The sequence below is a fragment of the Ambystoma mexicanum genome, chromosome 2q (genome assembly GCF_040938575.1).
Source record: "Ambystoma mexicanum isolate Mex_15411 chromosome 2q, UKY_AmexF1_1, whole genome shotgun sequence".
Taxonomy (NCBI): Eukaryota; Metazoa; Chordata; class Amphibia; order Caudata; family Ambystomatidae; genus Ambystoma; species Ambystoma mexicanum.
In genome coordinates this window covers 87,336,962-87,352,164 of record NC_090924.1, presented here as the reverse complement: position 1 = coordinate 87,352,164, position 15,203 = coordinate 87,336,962, and the positions used below count along the sequence as shown (strand labels likewise).

At 46.6% G+C, this 15,203-nt stretch overlaps 1 protein-coding gene across 6 annotated transcripts in view; it reads left to right on the top strand.

Moving 5' to 3' along the window:
* Positions 1 to 15,203, top strand: part of ABCA3 (ATP binding cassette subfamily A member 3) — a 1,774,001-nt gene that overhangs the window by 1,012,037 nt on the left and 746,761 nt on the right. For all 6 annotated transcript variants that reach the window (XM_069646922.1, XM_069646923.1, XM_069646920.1 and 3 more), the window contains 2 exons: positions 3,882 to 4,037; positions 5,490 to 5,700. In XM_069646922.1, coding sequence (XP_069503023.1) covers positions 3,882 to 4,037; positions 5,490 to 5,700 — 367 coding nt within the window. The remainder of the gene's footprint in view (positions 1 to 3,881; positions 4,038 to 5,489; positions 5,701 to 15,203) is intronic.

Here is a 15,203-nt window from a genome sequence, read left to right as displayed (position 1 = left end):
TACCTTTGATTAGAAGAAATAGTTTCAGCTGGCTTCTGTTCCTGTGCAGCTATGCAGATACTGGTGTTCCTGGGCCTCAGTCTTGGGGACAAGAGGGAGGACGTCTGGGGACTCCTGCACTGCAATGTGAAGGTCAGCGGCAGCAATGGGCAAACTCCAATTCAGCGGCACTTTGCAGTTTCAGCTCCTCTCGTCTTACTGCAAATAGCAACATTGCAGTTCTCGGATACCACTTCGGACTTTCCTCGCATCTGGGGTCCAGCACTCTGTTGAGGTGGCTCAGGCTTGGTCAGTCCTTCTTCAGGGAAGTCCGGAGGATCATCCTGGCGCTCGGGTCCAACTTAAAAGCGGTCCACCTGAATTGGTGTTCCTCTCCCTGGCACTTCGGTTCCAGCAGCAGCAGCAGTGGAAGTACAGCCAGCTCTGAGAGGATGTCCAAACGAGTTCACTTTGAAGTTGATTGGTCCCACCAACTCAACGGGAGAAGTCGTCCTTGCAGGGCTTCTCTAGCCAAAACAAATTCGGAGCTTCAGCACAGCAGCAGGGCTTCACCGGGCAAACCAACGGCCCAGGAGTTTCAGCAGGCATCTCTTCCAAATTCTTCTTCGGATTCCTTCGTTCAGTGGTTGACTCTGCCTTTCAAGCCAAAAAGCCTTGCCTTTTATGCAGGTTTCTCCCATTCATTCCACCCTAGCTGTCAATCACACAGCACAGTGGCAGGCCCTCAAGGACAGCCAGCCGGCCAATCACCTTTGGGTGCATTCCTGTAACTAAGCGGATTAAGCACAGGGCGTTTCGGGCACCTCCCTCACTTCCTGCCCCTGCCAGAATACTGCCGCCAGAGGCGGGCTTCACCAGTGAATCCCGCCAAAGACAAAATTAACAAAGGGAAAAAACCTGGTTTGGCGCGCAGAGTAAATCTCAAGAAGGACCTTTCCAACAAGAAATGGTGAAAAAATTAGACCGGGACCATTTTGACAAAATGGGCACCAATGGGTGTCTTACTGCAGCTGCAATTGCAGCCCGTGGCAAAAACACACAATAGTAGTAAAAAGTAAACCCCTGCTACCAGCCATTAATTGTAGAAAGGGTATCATAAAATTGTGACATGAGAAACTAGACAAAGGGGATACTAAGTAAGCCCTTCAGCACCCTATGGTAAGATAGTGTGTGCTGGGTCTAGAAAGTTACACGATGTAAGTAAAGTCAATTTCACTTCACTGCTCTTGGAAACAGTAGTTTCACCAAGAGAAGGTATTTAAACCTTTGGGAAATCTAAGAGGCTTCCCTGTATCACTGCACTGAAGGTGCTGTGTGTCACAATGCAAAGATGATGCCTATGGACTTTGTCAGACTCCAAAATCAGAAGAATGCACAGTATAAATCACACAAAAAATACATGAGAGATAAAAAAGTCCTAAATTCCAGCAAAAAGATATGGAGGTCTCCAAGGTAGAGAGGAATTGGCACATTTCTGAGAGTTCTCCCTCACAATTTATTCTTCGACAAAAAAACAGTGAAATGGGTGCCATGGCAAATTTTGTAGTTCTTAAACCATGTTGCAGAATTGTGCACATTCGAAAATGACAAGTTTTGCGGATGTCTTCAATAAATGCAAAATCCCTATATAAAGTGTCTTATTGATTAAGTCTAGTTTAATGATAATCCTTGAGGCTGGCTCTGCTAAAATTATAATTATGGCCACCCTCCACACTGAAGGCATTCTGTTAATAGAGCGGATTTGGCTAAGCAGTTCATCAATATAAGACAGGTTTATGCGGAACCTGACCTCTGAGGTCCAGTAAATCCTGTGATTTACTTTACAAACTTTAGACGGCAGTAATTGCATGGGAATTCATCTTTTCCGCTACACATTTTTTCATTTTGGCCTTCCAGATCATTGATCAGAGCTTCGATAAATGAGCACTCTGCATAGCACCTTTGAGATCATGATATACTTGTGGTTGTGTAAGTATTGCTATAAAGTTGGTCAGTTATCTTTTTGTAATTTGATTACAGTGGTCATGGATCCTGTATGGGGCAAGGTGACAATAGTTGGTACGTTTGCCGACCTAAAAAGAGTATGAAATTATTACAACGTTTGATTATTGTAAATAGCAATGTCAATAGTGGAATCTGTATGCTCAAAAGGTCCAGATAACGAGTCTCCAAGATCACGCCCTATAGGTCAAGGTGTGTGGCACAAAAACATTTTTTGCAAAAGTTTGAATAATACTGCTTTTATGATTTGGGAAACCTATCGGTAGCATGGAGTTTCTTTGATTCCACATGGAGTCCCTATCGAGGAACTTACCATGGACCAGTCAGGAAGTAGGCAGTATGAGCTCTGTTACTAGGTGGTCAGAAGATTTTATGTTAAAATACCGAAGCCAAAACAGCGAGGCTGAAAACACTGGTTTTCTTTTTTCTTTCCACTTTTTTTTATTTTAAATGCCCGAAGCCCCCCGCCTACTCCACCCATATCCCCCCCAACTTAATTCATTCCCTTAGCCAACTCCCCATCTCTTTTTAGTGAAAAAAGTGCAAAAAAGTAAACCGATAAAATTCAGCATTATTTTTCGCCCTCATTGTTTTAGGATTCCTTTTTTTGTGGAATTACCGGTCTGAAAGTCAAGATTTTTTTTTTCTTTTATTGTGGTATGGTTTATTACTAAAACTTTTCACAATTCATTAAACACCATTACTAAAATCATCAAATACAATATTACCATTAAATTACTTTTGAAAAAAGATTGAGCAATTTGTCTAAAAATCTACACTGAGATAATAACAGTGAGATGCTGTAAGCCTCCAATAACCTATTCCATAGGGTACAGTCTACATCATCAAAGTTTGCATTAATAAAAAGGATTAAAGTGCAAAGAACGCAGAACAAATGTTTTTTCACATTAAAGTGTCAGGTGCTTTATAGTCTCAGTTGTCTCAGCCTTTCTACACAATCGACAGTCGATCCAAGGGGGGCAGCCCAAAACAAGGGCCAATAACTTCGAGGATAGGCAATTGATTGACTTTAAAACACATATGTCATGCAAGCCTTAGCATCAGGAAATAATGACAAATATGGAGAAAGATTATTTATTTTCCTTGCAATAGTAGCATAATCCATGCAGAGGTTTTATGAGCCCATGTCTTCGCAGCTGGTGAATAGGATTGCACAGTTTATTTATTTTGACACTACTAAAGCGCACCTAGCCCCAATGCATCTGGCCGCTGAATTTTTACAGTTTCAATGTAAAAAGAGAAGACCGGTTTTTGATCCATGGAGTAACAAAGGCATAGTCCAAAGCACCCAGCGAATGGGTGAATATGGAGTGGTAATTACAGTGCAGGGAAAATTACAGGGTAACCACAGTGCAGGCATTTAGGGCACATATGGTGGGTTTGAGGTTCAATATTCTACTAAAGCGACCTCAGCTCAGTCTGTAGTTTTTTTTAAAAAAAGTGATCTAAATGTTTTGCTTAAGGACCAGTGGAGAAAACCTGTGTGCGAATGTATTTATGTTGCCCTGAAAGTAGTTCTATGCCTCTCAACTATTACCAAGAGCATTTAACCTGCGACACATACCCTCAGTATAGTACTCCACAATTGAAATGATTGTTATTTTATATCTCGGCCAATCTTTTCTATCTCATGTAAGATATTTCGAGCACATGCCTGATCTCCTCACAGAACCTCTGGTCCAAAGTCAGGTTAATGGAATGCCAGCATGTATAAATCTGTGTGGTAAGATCTGAGCTTGTCTCCTGCGATTTAGATGTGTGCTTTTACACCAGGGTGGAATCATCCAAAGATAACCGGCATCCCGTATAGTTTTTCTACCTTAGTGACATTGTCTTTAATGTAATCTCTTAACTTTCAGCTGAAAGGATTGAACCCACTGAAATGTCTGGAGGAAATTGAGCAGATCCTGTGCATCCTGAACCTGCAGGACAAACGACTGTCTTTGTCCAAGGCTCTGTCTGGTGGAATGAAGCGCAAGCTCTCAATCGGCATTGCTCTAATTGGAGACTCCAAGGTAAGTCGTAGACCTCATTCATGCCTAGTGCAGTTTAGAAGGGTGTTTTGAGGGGTTGAATGGCCACAGGGCTTCATTTCTGAAAACCTAAAGGTTAGAGCCATGTATTTGTCTTAGCTGACCTACAGTTGCTGTGTACTGTTCCGCTGATGAGAGTTCTGGAAAACCTTTTATTTTGGTTTTGGCTCTGACTCTTACTGTATGTTATACCGATTACCCCAAAACGATCAGACAACTGTTTTTCTATTATACACAACAACCTTGCTTTGTTTGTTTCACACATGACATGTTGATGTTGCACATTGGTATATAGTTATTGGAAACACATTTTCTGCACAAGAAAAAGATTACTTTTTGTTGTAAATGTAACTTCTCAATTGGCACTATCTTCACAATCATAATTGGCTTGCATTCTCTTCATTACCTTTAGAAAGTCCACAGATTGGCTTTAATGGAAATTCAAGGGAAGACTTGCCTAAACCTATTTTTTCTGCAGTTTTACAAGAATTGAAGGCCAGCCTTTCCTTCAAGCTTTGGTAAAGCCATCCAACGGCCATTTGAAGTTTAAAAGGTGCTGTGCAAAGCACAAGGTGTGCTGTGCAGTAGTGGAATGAGAGACTGGGAGATAGTTGCTGCAGTGCTTAGTTGAGGGGAGAGGGCAAAGCTAGCTGGAACATGTTCCCGTGAATTTTTGCTACAGTCATATTAAAGGAATGATGCAGTGAAAGGCAAAAACAATCAAAGCCAGCCTTTCCTATAGAACACGTGATTATCTGTTCATTTGATAAACATGAAAAAAAATCTGTTTGACACACATGCTCAGTCATGGCATGCTCCCTGCAGACTCTTTGTTTATCACTACCGCTGCTCCTAGCCTCTCCTGATAACAGTTACATCAACTGAAAAGGACGCAAAAAATGCAGCTAGTATGAATGAAAATTATTGTCCATTTTCCACTTAAAAGCAAACATTTGAACTAGCCCATGTTTTATCAATTTAAACCTAAATGGAGAAAGTCATTTTCTTTTATATATCTTCAACAAAAAGGAAACATGAAACAAAAGATCATATTTAAAAAGATCTGTGGCTTAGAGAATTCAACAAAGTTAAATACTGAGAAGTGGAGACCACTCCATACCTGATTCCTTTAGCAAGCTAATTCTGTGATACTAGTAATAACACATCAGTGCTTCAGAGAAAGTCCCTTCCAATTACTTTGCTTCTCAGTGTGTTGCTATGGAATATTTCTGAGCATTTCTTTTCTAAATCCGCTGTGGAATAGTAAGTACTCAGCAGAAGGACTGAAGAAGTCTTGTCGAATATCTGGCATACAATAGCGAGAGAAGAAATGTGATGAGTGTTTGTTGCATACCGGTTTATTTGTGCTTGTGATGTTTGCCCAGCTAAGAAAGTGACAGTGATTGCCAACACCATGTCCATTGCCTGTTTTAGGTGGTGATGCTTGATGAACCAACATCTGGCATGGATCCAGCTTCACGAAGAGCCACCTGGGACCTCCTCCAGCAGCAGAAAAGGGACCGCACTATACTGTTGACCACCCACTTCATGGATGAAGCCGATTTGCTGGGGGACCGCATCGCAATCATGGCACAGGGCGAACTGCAGTGTTGCGGCTCCTCACTCTTCCTGAAACATAAATACGGTACAAAACAAACATAAGCATCCTTTGTAAGGCAGTTAGATGGGCCCTACTTGGGCTGTATTTGCTGATACAAGCCCATCTGCTGAGTAGCCGGAGTGCTGCGCTGCATTATTGCTCTCAAAATATGAAAAGATCCCCGGTTTACACTTGTAGAGTTAATAACTAAGTGCTATCTCTATCTATTTCCAGGTGGTCAGATCTACTTTTAACAGTGATATAGAGACTGTATTGACAGTTCAAGGTGCTGAACAGGTTAATTAATAATCCGTATATATAAAATAAATATAGTAATTCACAAAAACATCAGAATTACTGTGATATATACACATGTTAAAATTAGAAGGCACTTTAGATTAGTACAATGTATTACAACGATCAGCGACGGTGAAATAAGTGTAATATATACATAAATGTTGTTAATTCAAAATATGGTAGGCTTCTTGTTCAGTACACTCAGAACTCGAAGATCTAATTGCAGCTGTTTGTATTCTAAGTCTTTTTTCTCTGTGTGTAAAGTCACAGGTTAGGGTCTCAACATGTTTCTGTTCAATTAAAACTACTAATGAATATTCTTCAGGAGTTTTTCACCCAATTTATATCGTTTCACCTTAACAATAACATTCATTCAAATCTCATAGTTCTTGAAGGTCTCTCGGCCTGCACTGGTTCTGTGGGGGCATACAACAGTGTTCACAGTTGTTGGGAGGATTTAGCAGTGTGCTGTTACGTGCATGGTGGTTAGGTTTGCAGATTAATCCTCATGGGACTTGGCATGGAGGCTGTTGAAAATAATTCTGTATTCTGAGTAGTCGGACAATAGCCTGGTTCCTCTTCTTGCCGTCTACCTAGTGGCTATTGGCTCAATGGAGAAATCTCCTTCAGTTACTCGTACGGGTGTGAGTTTGCGTATTTGCAGTCTACGTCCGCTTATCGAGCAGTTTGGTCATCCCTTCCTGCTGCGAGTGCAGTTGGTGTAACTGCACTCGCAGCAGGAACGGATGACCGATCTGCACTACTCCTTATTTTATCTGCTGCGCCAAGAATTCCACCAGCACACAGCAATGTAGAGAACCGATGAGACACGAGATCTAAGCTATTCCAGCTGGAATTCGAGACAGATGGACACCAAAGTTAAGTTAAGTTAATTATATTTCAGCTTGATAATGCAGCGTACTGTCTGCATTATTGCTCACCACATTGTGCCTCCACTACCTTTTTGCACACACGTCCTTTATTATCCGTATTGGTCACACGTTTGTGCCAAAGACTCTTTGATAATTCTGTTCCATATCTGTACCATGTAAAAAGAAATATAATATGTACATTTGTATGTATATTGCAACTAAGCTCAACTGTCTGTAACAGCGCCACGATGCCCCCGGGCTGATGTGCGCTTTATAAATACTAAATAAATAAATAAATAATACATTAAAATGATGATCCCTGAGAAAGCCACGCCGGACTGGTGTGTAGTGTGATTGAAACACCATCAAAGCTGAAATCAAATGCCTCAGTTCAGATAGCTCACTTAAGTATTCCTTGTCTTTCATTTTCAAAAGCGTTTTTAGCAAACATGTGGGCATTGGCAGCTAATGGCCATATAGCTCCAAAGGGTGCTGGTAACCCTTTTGGTAGCAGCACTAGCCCACTTGTTAAGCGCCCTTGTTGGTTTCTGGCAGCTGGCTCCTATCTAATTGTATCACCTCAATATGTTTTAACAACAAGAGAACTACACCTAGCGCAGGTCACCCAGATGTTGTAGTATATTGACACTAAATATATTTGATTTTGATCATTGGGCACAAAGATGCCTTCAGTTGAAGACCACACCAAAAATGACATAAAAATATTACTTTACTCGGGAGAAGAGTACAATCGTCCTACGTCCCGTCCCCTTTCCTCCATACTTTTGGGACATTCCGTCCAGTGGGGCGGGACCGGAGCACTTTTGTAAAAAAGCATCAAATAAAAAAGTGTCCTCTTCTCTTTTTTACTTGGAGTACTCCACGTGGTCGTAACTCCGCCCTCCTGTGCTCCGCATCGCCCTTCAGTCCTTTTCTCGTGCGGTCGGGGCTGGACGCACTTGCATCACTGGGAAGAAATGTTTTCTTCTTTCCTGTTGTCCTTCTCTCCTGCTCCGGTTCTGCGGTCACGTTGTCCTCCGTCTATGCCGGATCGTTTGGGATTTGTCTCTTGTTCCGATGGCGAACGTTGCTTCGCTAGGCCGGATCCCCATTCTGTCTGCTTGGAGTGTCTGGGACCGGATCACTGTTGGGATTCGTGTTTCTACTGCGACTCCCTTTCTGTCCGGGCACTTCAGCATTGTCTTCGTCGGTGGGAGGAGGTATTCCAGCGAGTTCCTCCCACGCATTTTCAACTCTTCATCAATGAAAAGAAGAGATGCCCGGTAAGTTCCTTACTTTTAAGGGCACCCCGGCCGGGGGTACTCCTTCCCAGGGTCCTCCAGGTCCGGGAGGGGCTTCACGAGCTCTGCTACTAGGGTTTCCCCTGAGGTGCCTCACAGTCCTAATAAGCGTACCGGGGGTTTTCTCCGAAGGTTCCCACGAGGGGCCTGCCGACACCGGATAACGATCCGAGGTTCACTAATCGGGTGCTAATAGCCAGCCCAGTTGTGCTGAGGCTTCGGGTACCAGAGTTTGCTCCGAGGTCTCCTTGACTGGAGCTTCCCATTCAGACACTGGGGTGCACCCTGAGGCCTCCATTGAGGCTTTCTGTACCGAACCACGGTTCAAGGCCCCTCTCGGGGGAGCTATACAGACTGGACTACGTTCCGAGGTTGCTCTCATTGAGACAAAGGTGTTCCGACAGAACTGAGGGACCCGTTAAGGTCTTGTCTGTAAGATGGATTCCTCAACATTCCTGCGCTCGCGGTGATACCGGTTCTGTTGAGGGGGGCACAGGGAGAGGTTGCTGACCGTATCTCCCCTATTACCAGCTTTGCAGAGGTTCCTCTTTGGGAGGCTAATTCAAGTGGCCCCTTCAAGATGACCAGTAAACATCCAAGGCCTCACAGTACCGGCTCTGCCGCGGATCCTTGTGTCAAGGCTAAAGTTTCGATCACGTCCCCTGACCATGCTGTGGAGATACCTGCCTCATCCACACAGTTTTGATCATCTCCCTCTCTCCCCCCCTCCCAAGCTTAGCCCACCCCCACACTGCCACCTACCTTCTTGGACATCCGACCTATGAAGCGTGTGTCAGTTGAGGCTTTCACTGCCACCTTCTCACCCCCCCTCCACCTCTGGCTGACTCACACCCAGACACAACCCTGTCCCTTCTCCTCTATTTCCGATACTCTTGATGCTCTTGTCCCTGTCATGAGGATACACTTGAAGTCCAAAGCCAAGTGTAATTCCTGGTATGACTCTGACCTAGCTACACTTAAACGTAAGTGTAGGGCGGCTGAGAGGAAATGGAGGACTTCTTGTTCATCCTCTGACAAACTGGCCTGTCGCCTTCTCCAAAGGCAATACCGACTCTCTGTCCGCACCAATAAGAGAGTCCACATTCAAGCCCGTGTCTCTGCGGCATCTAACAACTCGGCCAAACGCTTTAAAATCGGCAAGGAACTGGCCAGCCCTGCTGCAGTCTCTTCCCCTTCTCTTGCCTCCCAGGCTCTGTGCAGTGCCCTTGCCTCTCATTTTATCTCAAAAACCCAGGACATCCTGTCCACCCTCTCTGCCCCTCCCCTCTCATATTCCCTCTCAGTCTGTGCTTACTGACCCCCCTTTTACTACATCCCCACCCTCCTTCTCTTCTTTTCTTCTCTTCTCCCTTGAGTCTATGAAAGCCTTGTCAAAACAGGTTCATCCCTGTTCCTCTAAAACCATCAAGGACCACGTTGACACCCTTGCTCTGGCCCTTGCCGAATTCTGCAACCACTCCTTTGCCTCAGGATCTTTCCCCTCCCCTCTGAAGTACTCCTGTGTGCAGCCTCTCCTCAAGAAACCCACAGCTGATCCCTCTTGTCCAGCTAACTATCGCCCTATTTCCATTACTATTATTTCTGGGCATACTCCTGGAAAAGCTTGCCATCTCTCAGCTTAACCTTCCTTCCGATTCTATTGGCTGTCTCCATTACCACCAGTCTGGCTTCAGAGCAGCCAGAAGCATGGAAACTGCTCTCCTGAACATCCGTGAAGATCTGCTCTCCAACCTTGACTCTAATATTCCCCCTGTCCTCATCCTACTCGATCTCTCCTCTGCCTTCGACACGGTCAACCACTCCATTCTGCTCAACCGTCTCTGTGATAACCTGGGTATCACTGATCAGGCTCTGGCTGACCTCTTTCCTCTCTGATCAACCCTCTCAGGTCCAACTTGTGTCCTTCCTATCATCTACCTTCCTCTCTACCTGTGGTGTTCCCCAGGGGTTGAACCTCTCGCCCTGGCTTTTCAACCAATACCTGGCATCCCTCGCCCACTGCATTGCCATTTTCTGCTCCAATTTCCAGTGCAACGCTAATGACACTCAACTCATTTTAAGGCTGCCCTCGGCCACCTCCTCTTCTTCTCTCATCTCTGAGTGTCTAACTGCCATTCAAGACTGGTGTGCCGCAAATGACCTCTGTCTGAATGCCAGCAAGATGGAGATCCTCATCGGCACACCTCCACCATCCTTTCCCCTCACTCACTGGCCGGCCTCTCTTGGCCCTCCTCCTACCCCCACCTGCAAGGCTAAGAACCTCAGGGCCATCTTTGACTCCACACTTTCCTTCTCCTCCCACATCTGAGGTCACTAAAAAGTCAAACTTCCTAATGCACCTCCTCGGAGGTACTCTGCCTTTCCTCTCCTTCCCCCAGAAGATCACTGTCTCCCAAGCTCTGGTTCTCTCTAGGTTGGACTATTGTAACAGCCTCTTCCTAAATCTACCTGCCTCTACTCTCCGCCCTCGGCAACTAATCCAGAACAGGACTGCAAGACTTGTCCTTGGCCTCAAGCCCTGGGATCGTATCTCTCCAGCTCTGAAATCTCTCCATTGGCTCCCAGTGGATGTAAGGATTAAATTCAAAACCCTCTGCATTGACCACACGGCTTTCTGGAGCCTGGGTCCAAAATACCTTGAGCCTATCCCTCTGTAAATGCCTCGGTTCCATGTAATAATGTCGCCACAAAAATATTGCCATGCAAAAATATCGCCGAAAAATGGCAGTTTTTTGTGGCGACATTATTGCATGGAACATGCGGGGGACACCCCCGCAACCCCCAAACTTTTTTTTCTTTTTTTTTAAATTTTCTTTTTTGCCCCTGTCCCCATATATATGGTCACCCATATAATATTGCTGCGACCTTTTCCCGGCGATATTATTTACGGCGACCATATATATGGGGATAATATTACCTGATAACAATACCTCCCCTCTCGAGCTCTTCGTTCCTCAACCTCGAACTCCCTCAGGGTCAGTCGTGTTTCAAAGAAACGAGCTGGGGGTAGATCTGTCTTCTGCTGGGGCCTCCCTCTGGAATAGCCTCCCTGCCACTCTAAAACATGAGGAGAACCATCTCCGGTTCCGGAAGCACCTCAAAACCTTCCTCTTTTCTTCTGCCTTCGCTCCCCCTCTCCCCTGTTGATCTCCTCTCTCTTGGCACTGTGCACCTGGCCACCCGCTGTCCCCTGGGCCCAGGTACCTGCTCACCCTGCCACCCTCCTGCACTGCCACCTGGTCACCCCTTGAAATGGGGACTGTATATGTACCCATACAGTCCCCCACCCCTTTAGCTTCCTTTTCTGCACTTACTTAGACTTACCCAGTCTGCTGCCGTAAACACTACTCTCGTCACTTGCTGGCTGCACTACCACTGTTTATTGCCTCTATTATCTATTTATTTGTATTTGTTATTATTTATCTTTTCTCCTCTGCTCCGCACTCTCCTCTCTCCCCGACCATGCACTTTCTCCCCTTTCCCTTTTCCCATGCACTTGCACGTTCTCAATGTCACTGGGCCTAGTAAGATCGTTGATGTGTTCTCCCCAGTTCCCTTCCCTTGTCGCGCTCTGAAACACTTGTGTTTGAGCGCGATACAAATAAAATATCATATCATATATCATGTGACGCAGTTCTCTTCAGGTGTGGACAAAATGGCGGGACTTACCTCGTGGTCTACGGCGGCCATTTTGGATTCTATCCTTTCACCCACGCTATCGACGACGGGTGCTGTCAACCATCTTTTTGTTGAACAACCATTTCCACGGGTCAGTGCAAATCATTTCTGCCCTTCTCATAACTTCTTCCGCCCTTCTTGAGACTACTGCATACAATCTCGCTTCCTGGCAGCCTGCTTCTTTACGTTCGTGGGGATATGTCCTTATGAGGGGCCTCTGCCCACCCGAGTTTCTAAATCTTCATCAGAGGGTGCCTTTTCCGGGAAGTTTCAGAGACTTATGCACTCTGACCCCATGAAGGAGTACTTTAAGGGCCTTTCTTGTAGCTCTGTCACCAGGTTTTCCCCTGAGGTGCCCCAAGGGCCTTAACAGGCGTACCAGAGATTCCTCTGAGGGTTTTGGCGGACTAGCCAGTACCGGACATTGTTCCGAGGTTCACCATCACAGTGCTAAAGTCAAGCCCAGTTCGGCTGGGTGATGGGATACCAAGGTTCACCCTAAGGTCTCCGTTTCTGGAGCTTTCCCCGGTGTAACCAGGTTGAAACCTGAGGTTCCTCTTGTGGAGGCTAAAGTCTGTTCCGAGTCCCGACTCAAGGCCCGTTTTATGGGAGCTTTACGTACCAGGTTGAAACCTGAGGTTCCTCTTGTAGAGGCTAAAGTCTATATCGACAGATCTGAGAGGCCTTCTCAGATGGTCTTGTCGGTGGTGCATTGTCCTCGACGTCCCACGCTCAGGCTCATGATGTTTAGCGGTTCTGTTTAGGGGGCAAAGAGGCGGGTCACAGATGCATTCCCTCTGGTACCGGCTTGTCCGAGGTTCCTCCGTTGGAGGCTAATTTTGAGACTGGTTCAAAGATGTTGACTAAACATCCGAGACCACCCAGCACCGGCTCTGCCGAGGATCCTTGTAAGGCTAAAGTGTTACTTAAGTCCCCTGACTCTCCTGAGGAGGCAATTGCCTCAGCTATGCATGTGACGCACTGCTCTTCAGGTGGTGTCAAAATGGCGGGCCTACCTGTGTGGCCTACGGCGGCCATTTTGGATACCTCCCTTACACTTACACGTTTGCAACGTCTGGTGCTGGGAGCATTCCTTTTGGCAATAGTAACCCGTTCCGCGCTTCTTTTGACCGGCGTACGTGGGTTCCGCTGCCTCATACTGTCACGCTCCCTCATGCTTTTGCTCCATTGATCTATGTGGATTTAGCCGGTGGTGGACCCTCCTGGCAACCATCCACCTTGTGTTCGGGGGGGGGGGGTAGGTCCCTTACGAGCGGTTTCTTCCTCTTCGACACCTAAGCCCTCGGCTGAGAATGAGTTTTTTGGGAAGTTTCAGATGCTTATGCACTCTGACCCTATGAGGATGTATTTCAAGCATCTTTTTGCTTCTGTTCCACCCAGGCCCCGGCTGCTTCGATTCAGTTTTTCTTTTAAAGCCTTTGGCGGTGGGCGTGGAAGGATCAATCTTCTGTTCCCACCTCGTTGGGATGAGCCTTAAGAGGATGAGGACGGCAATGAGCAACTCCACTCGGTGAGAACATTCCATGACCGGGAGGGGCTTGTTAACAGGGATTCCCCTGAGGTGTCTCAAGGGCCTAATAGGCGCACCAGAGTGTTCTGAGGGTCCCTCAGAGGACCTGCCTAAACCGGACTTGGCTCAGAGGTTCACCATTTGGTATGTGGCTCTAGATACCGGGGTTTCCCTGAGGTTTCAGTTTCTGGTGCTTATCACAACGAGCCATGGCTCGAGGCACCTCTTGAGGGAGATATATGTCACTGGTTAAAACCAAAGGTTCCTCTAAATACAGTACCGACGGAGTCGAGGGATCCTCTAAGGGTCCTGCCGGTAGAGTTCATTCTTCGACTGTCCCACGCTCGAGGTTGTAGTGGTACCGATTCTGTCGAGGGGACAAAAAAGGTGGTCAGCAACAGGCCTTCCAGTACCGGCTCTGCCGAGGTTCCTCCATTGGAGGCTAATTCTGGGTCAGTTCCTAGGTTGTCCACTGAACATCCTAGATCTGCCAGCACCGGCTCGGCCGAGGATCCTTGTTTCAAGGCTAAGTGTTTCTTAAGCCCCCTGACTCCCCTGAGGGGACAGTTGCCTCATTTTCTCCTATGACGCAGTTCTCTTCAGGTGTTGACTAAATGGCAGCCCAACCTCCTTGGTCCATAGCAGCCATTTTGGATACCACCCTTACACCAACCTTCATGATGACGGTTGCTGGGAACGTTCCTTTTGGGGCGGAGCAGCTTTTCCATGCTATGTAGACAACAAAGACCCATTTGTCGGTCCTGGTGACAGCTTCAGCTAAAGCCCCGTGTACACAGAGGTCATGGTCCCAGACTAGTCCTTCTCTGGGATCAGGGGTTTTCAGGGTCGCCGTGGGCGCTGATCTGAAACTCCTGTTGGTAGCCCCGTCTTAAACGGCAGTGGCAAGGTGGTTGATTTTTCTCTCGGCCATCAGCCTACTCTACAGGGACAGGTAATCTCCCTGCCGACAAATCACCAAATGATATTTTTGTCGGTCACACTACAGTTAGGTGGGAGGATGAATCTCGTCTCATCTGGAGGAGTGGCAAACCATCACCGAAGACTGGTGGGGTTTTTCCATCGTCTAGGCGGGTTTTTGCTTGCCCTTTCCTCCTACCCGACCCTTCAAACCTCTCTTCAACAGATCGGATGCCCTCCCTCAAAGCAGAGGTGCAGAAACTTCTATTCCTCAGTGCTGTGGAACCTGTTCCCCTCATGGAGCAAGGAAGGGGTTAGTACTGCTTTCCTTTCACAGTGCTCAACCAGGCTGGCCTGCGCACTATCTTCGGTCTTTCCGAGAGAGATTCAAGTTGATCACCCCCTGCCAAATAAAGCCCTCTTTTCGGAAAGGCAATTGGCACAGTGTGTGGTCTTCCAGAATGCGTAAAAATGCATATTCTGACTTGGAACCCGCCTATGAAATACCTGTGGTTCTCCGTGGGAGCAGAACACTTTAGATTTGGGTACTCCTTTTGGTCTCGACCCAGTGAAACACACAAACTCCTCTGAGGGGCCCCGCAGCGGTCTCCCAATACTGGATCTTCTTCCAAGGTTCCCCATTTGTAGCTAAGGCTGACCCCAGTTCTGCTGTGGCTTTGGATACCAGGGTTAGCCTTGAGGCTTCTCCTTCGAAGGGATTGTGTCCTCCGACGTATTCCTTATCTTTGATAGATCATCTCCCAGCTTGCTGGCCTCGGAATTTTTTTTCAGTAGAGGGCGCTGCGTGTCGAAATCCCTCGAGCCAATGTCCCTCGACAGCCTCCGTATCGGCGCCGACGTCATCACGCATATAAATAGACTCGCGCAGCGTCCGTTGCTCAGTTCCGTTTTTCCGCGCTTCGTGGGGCC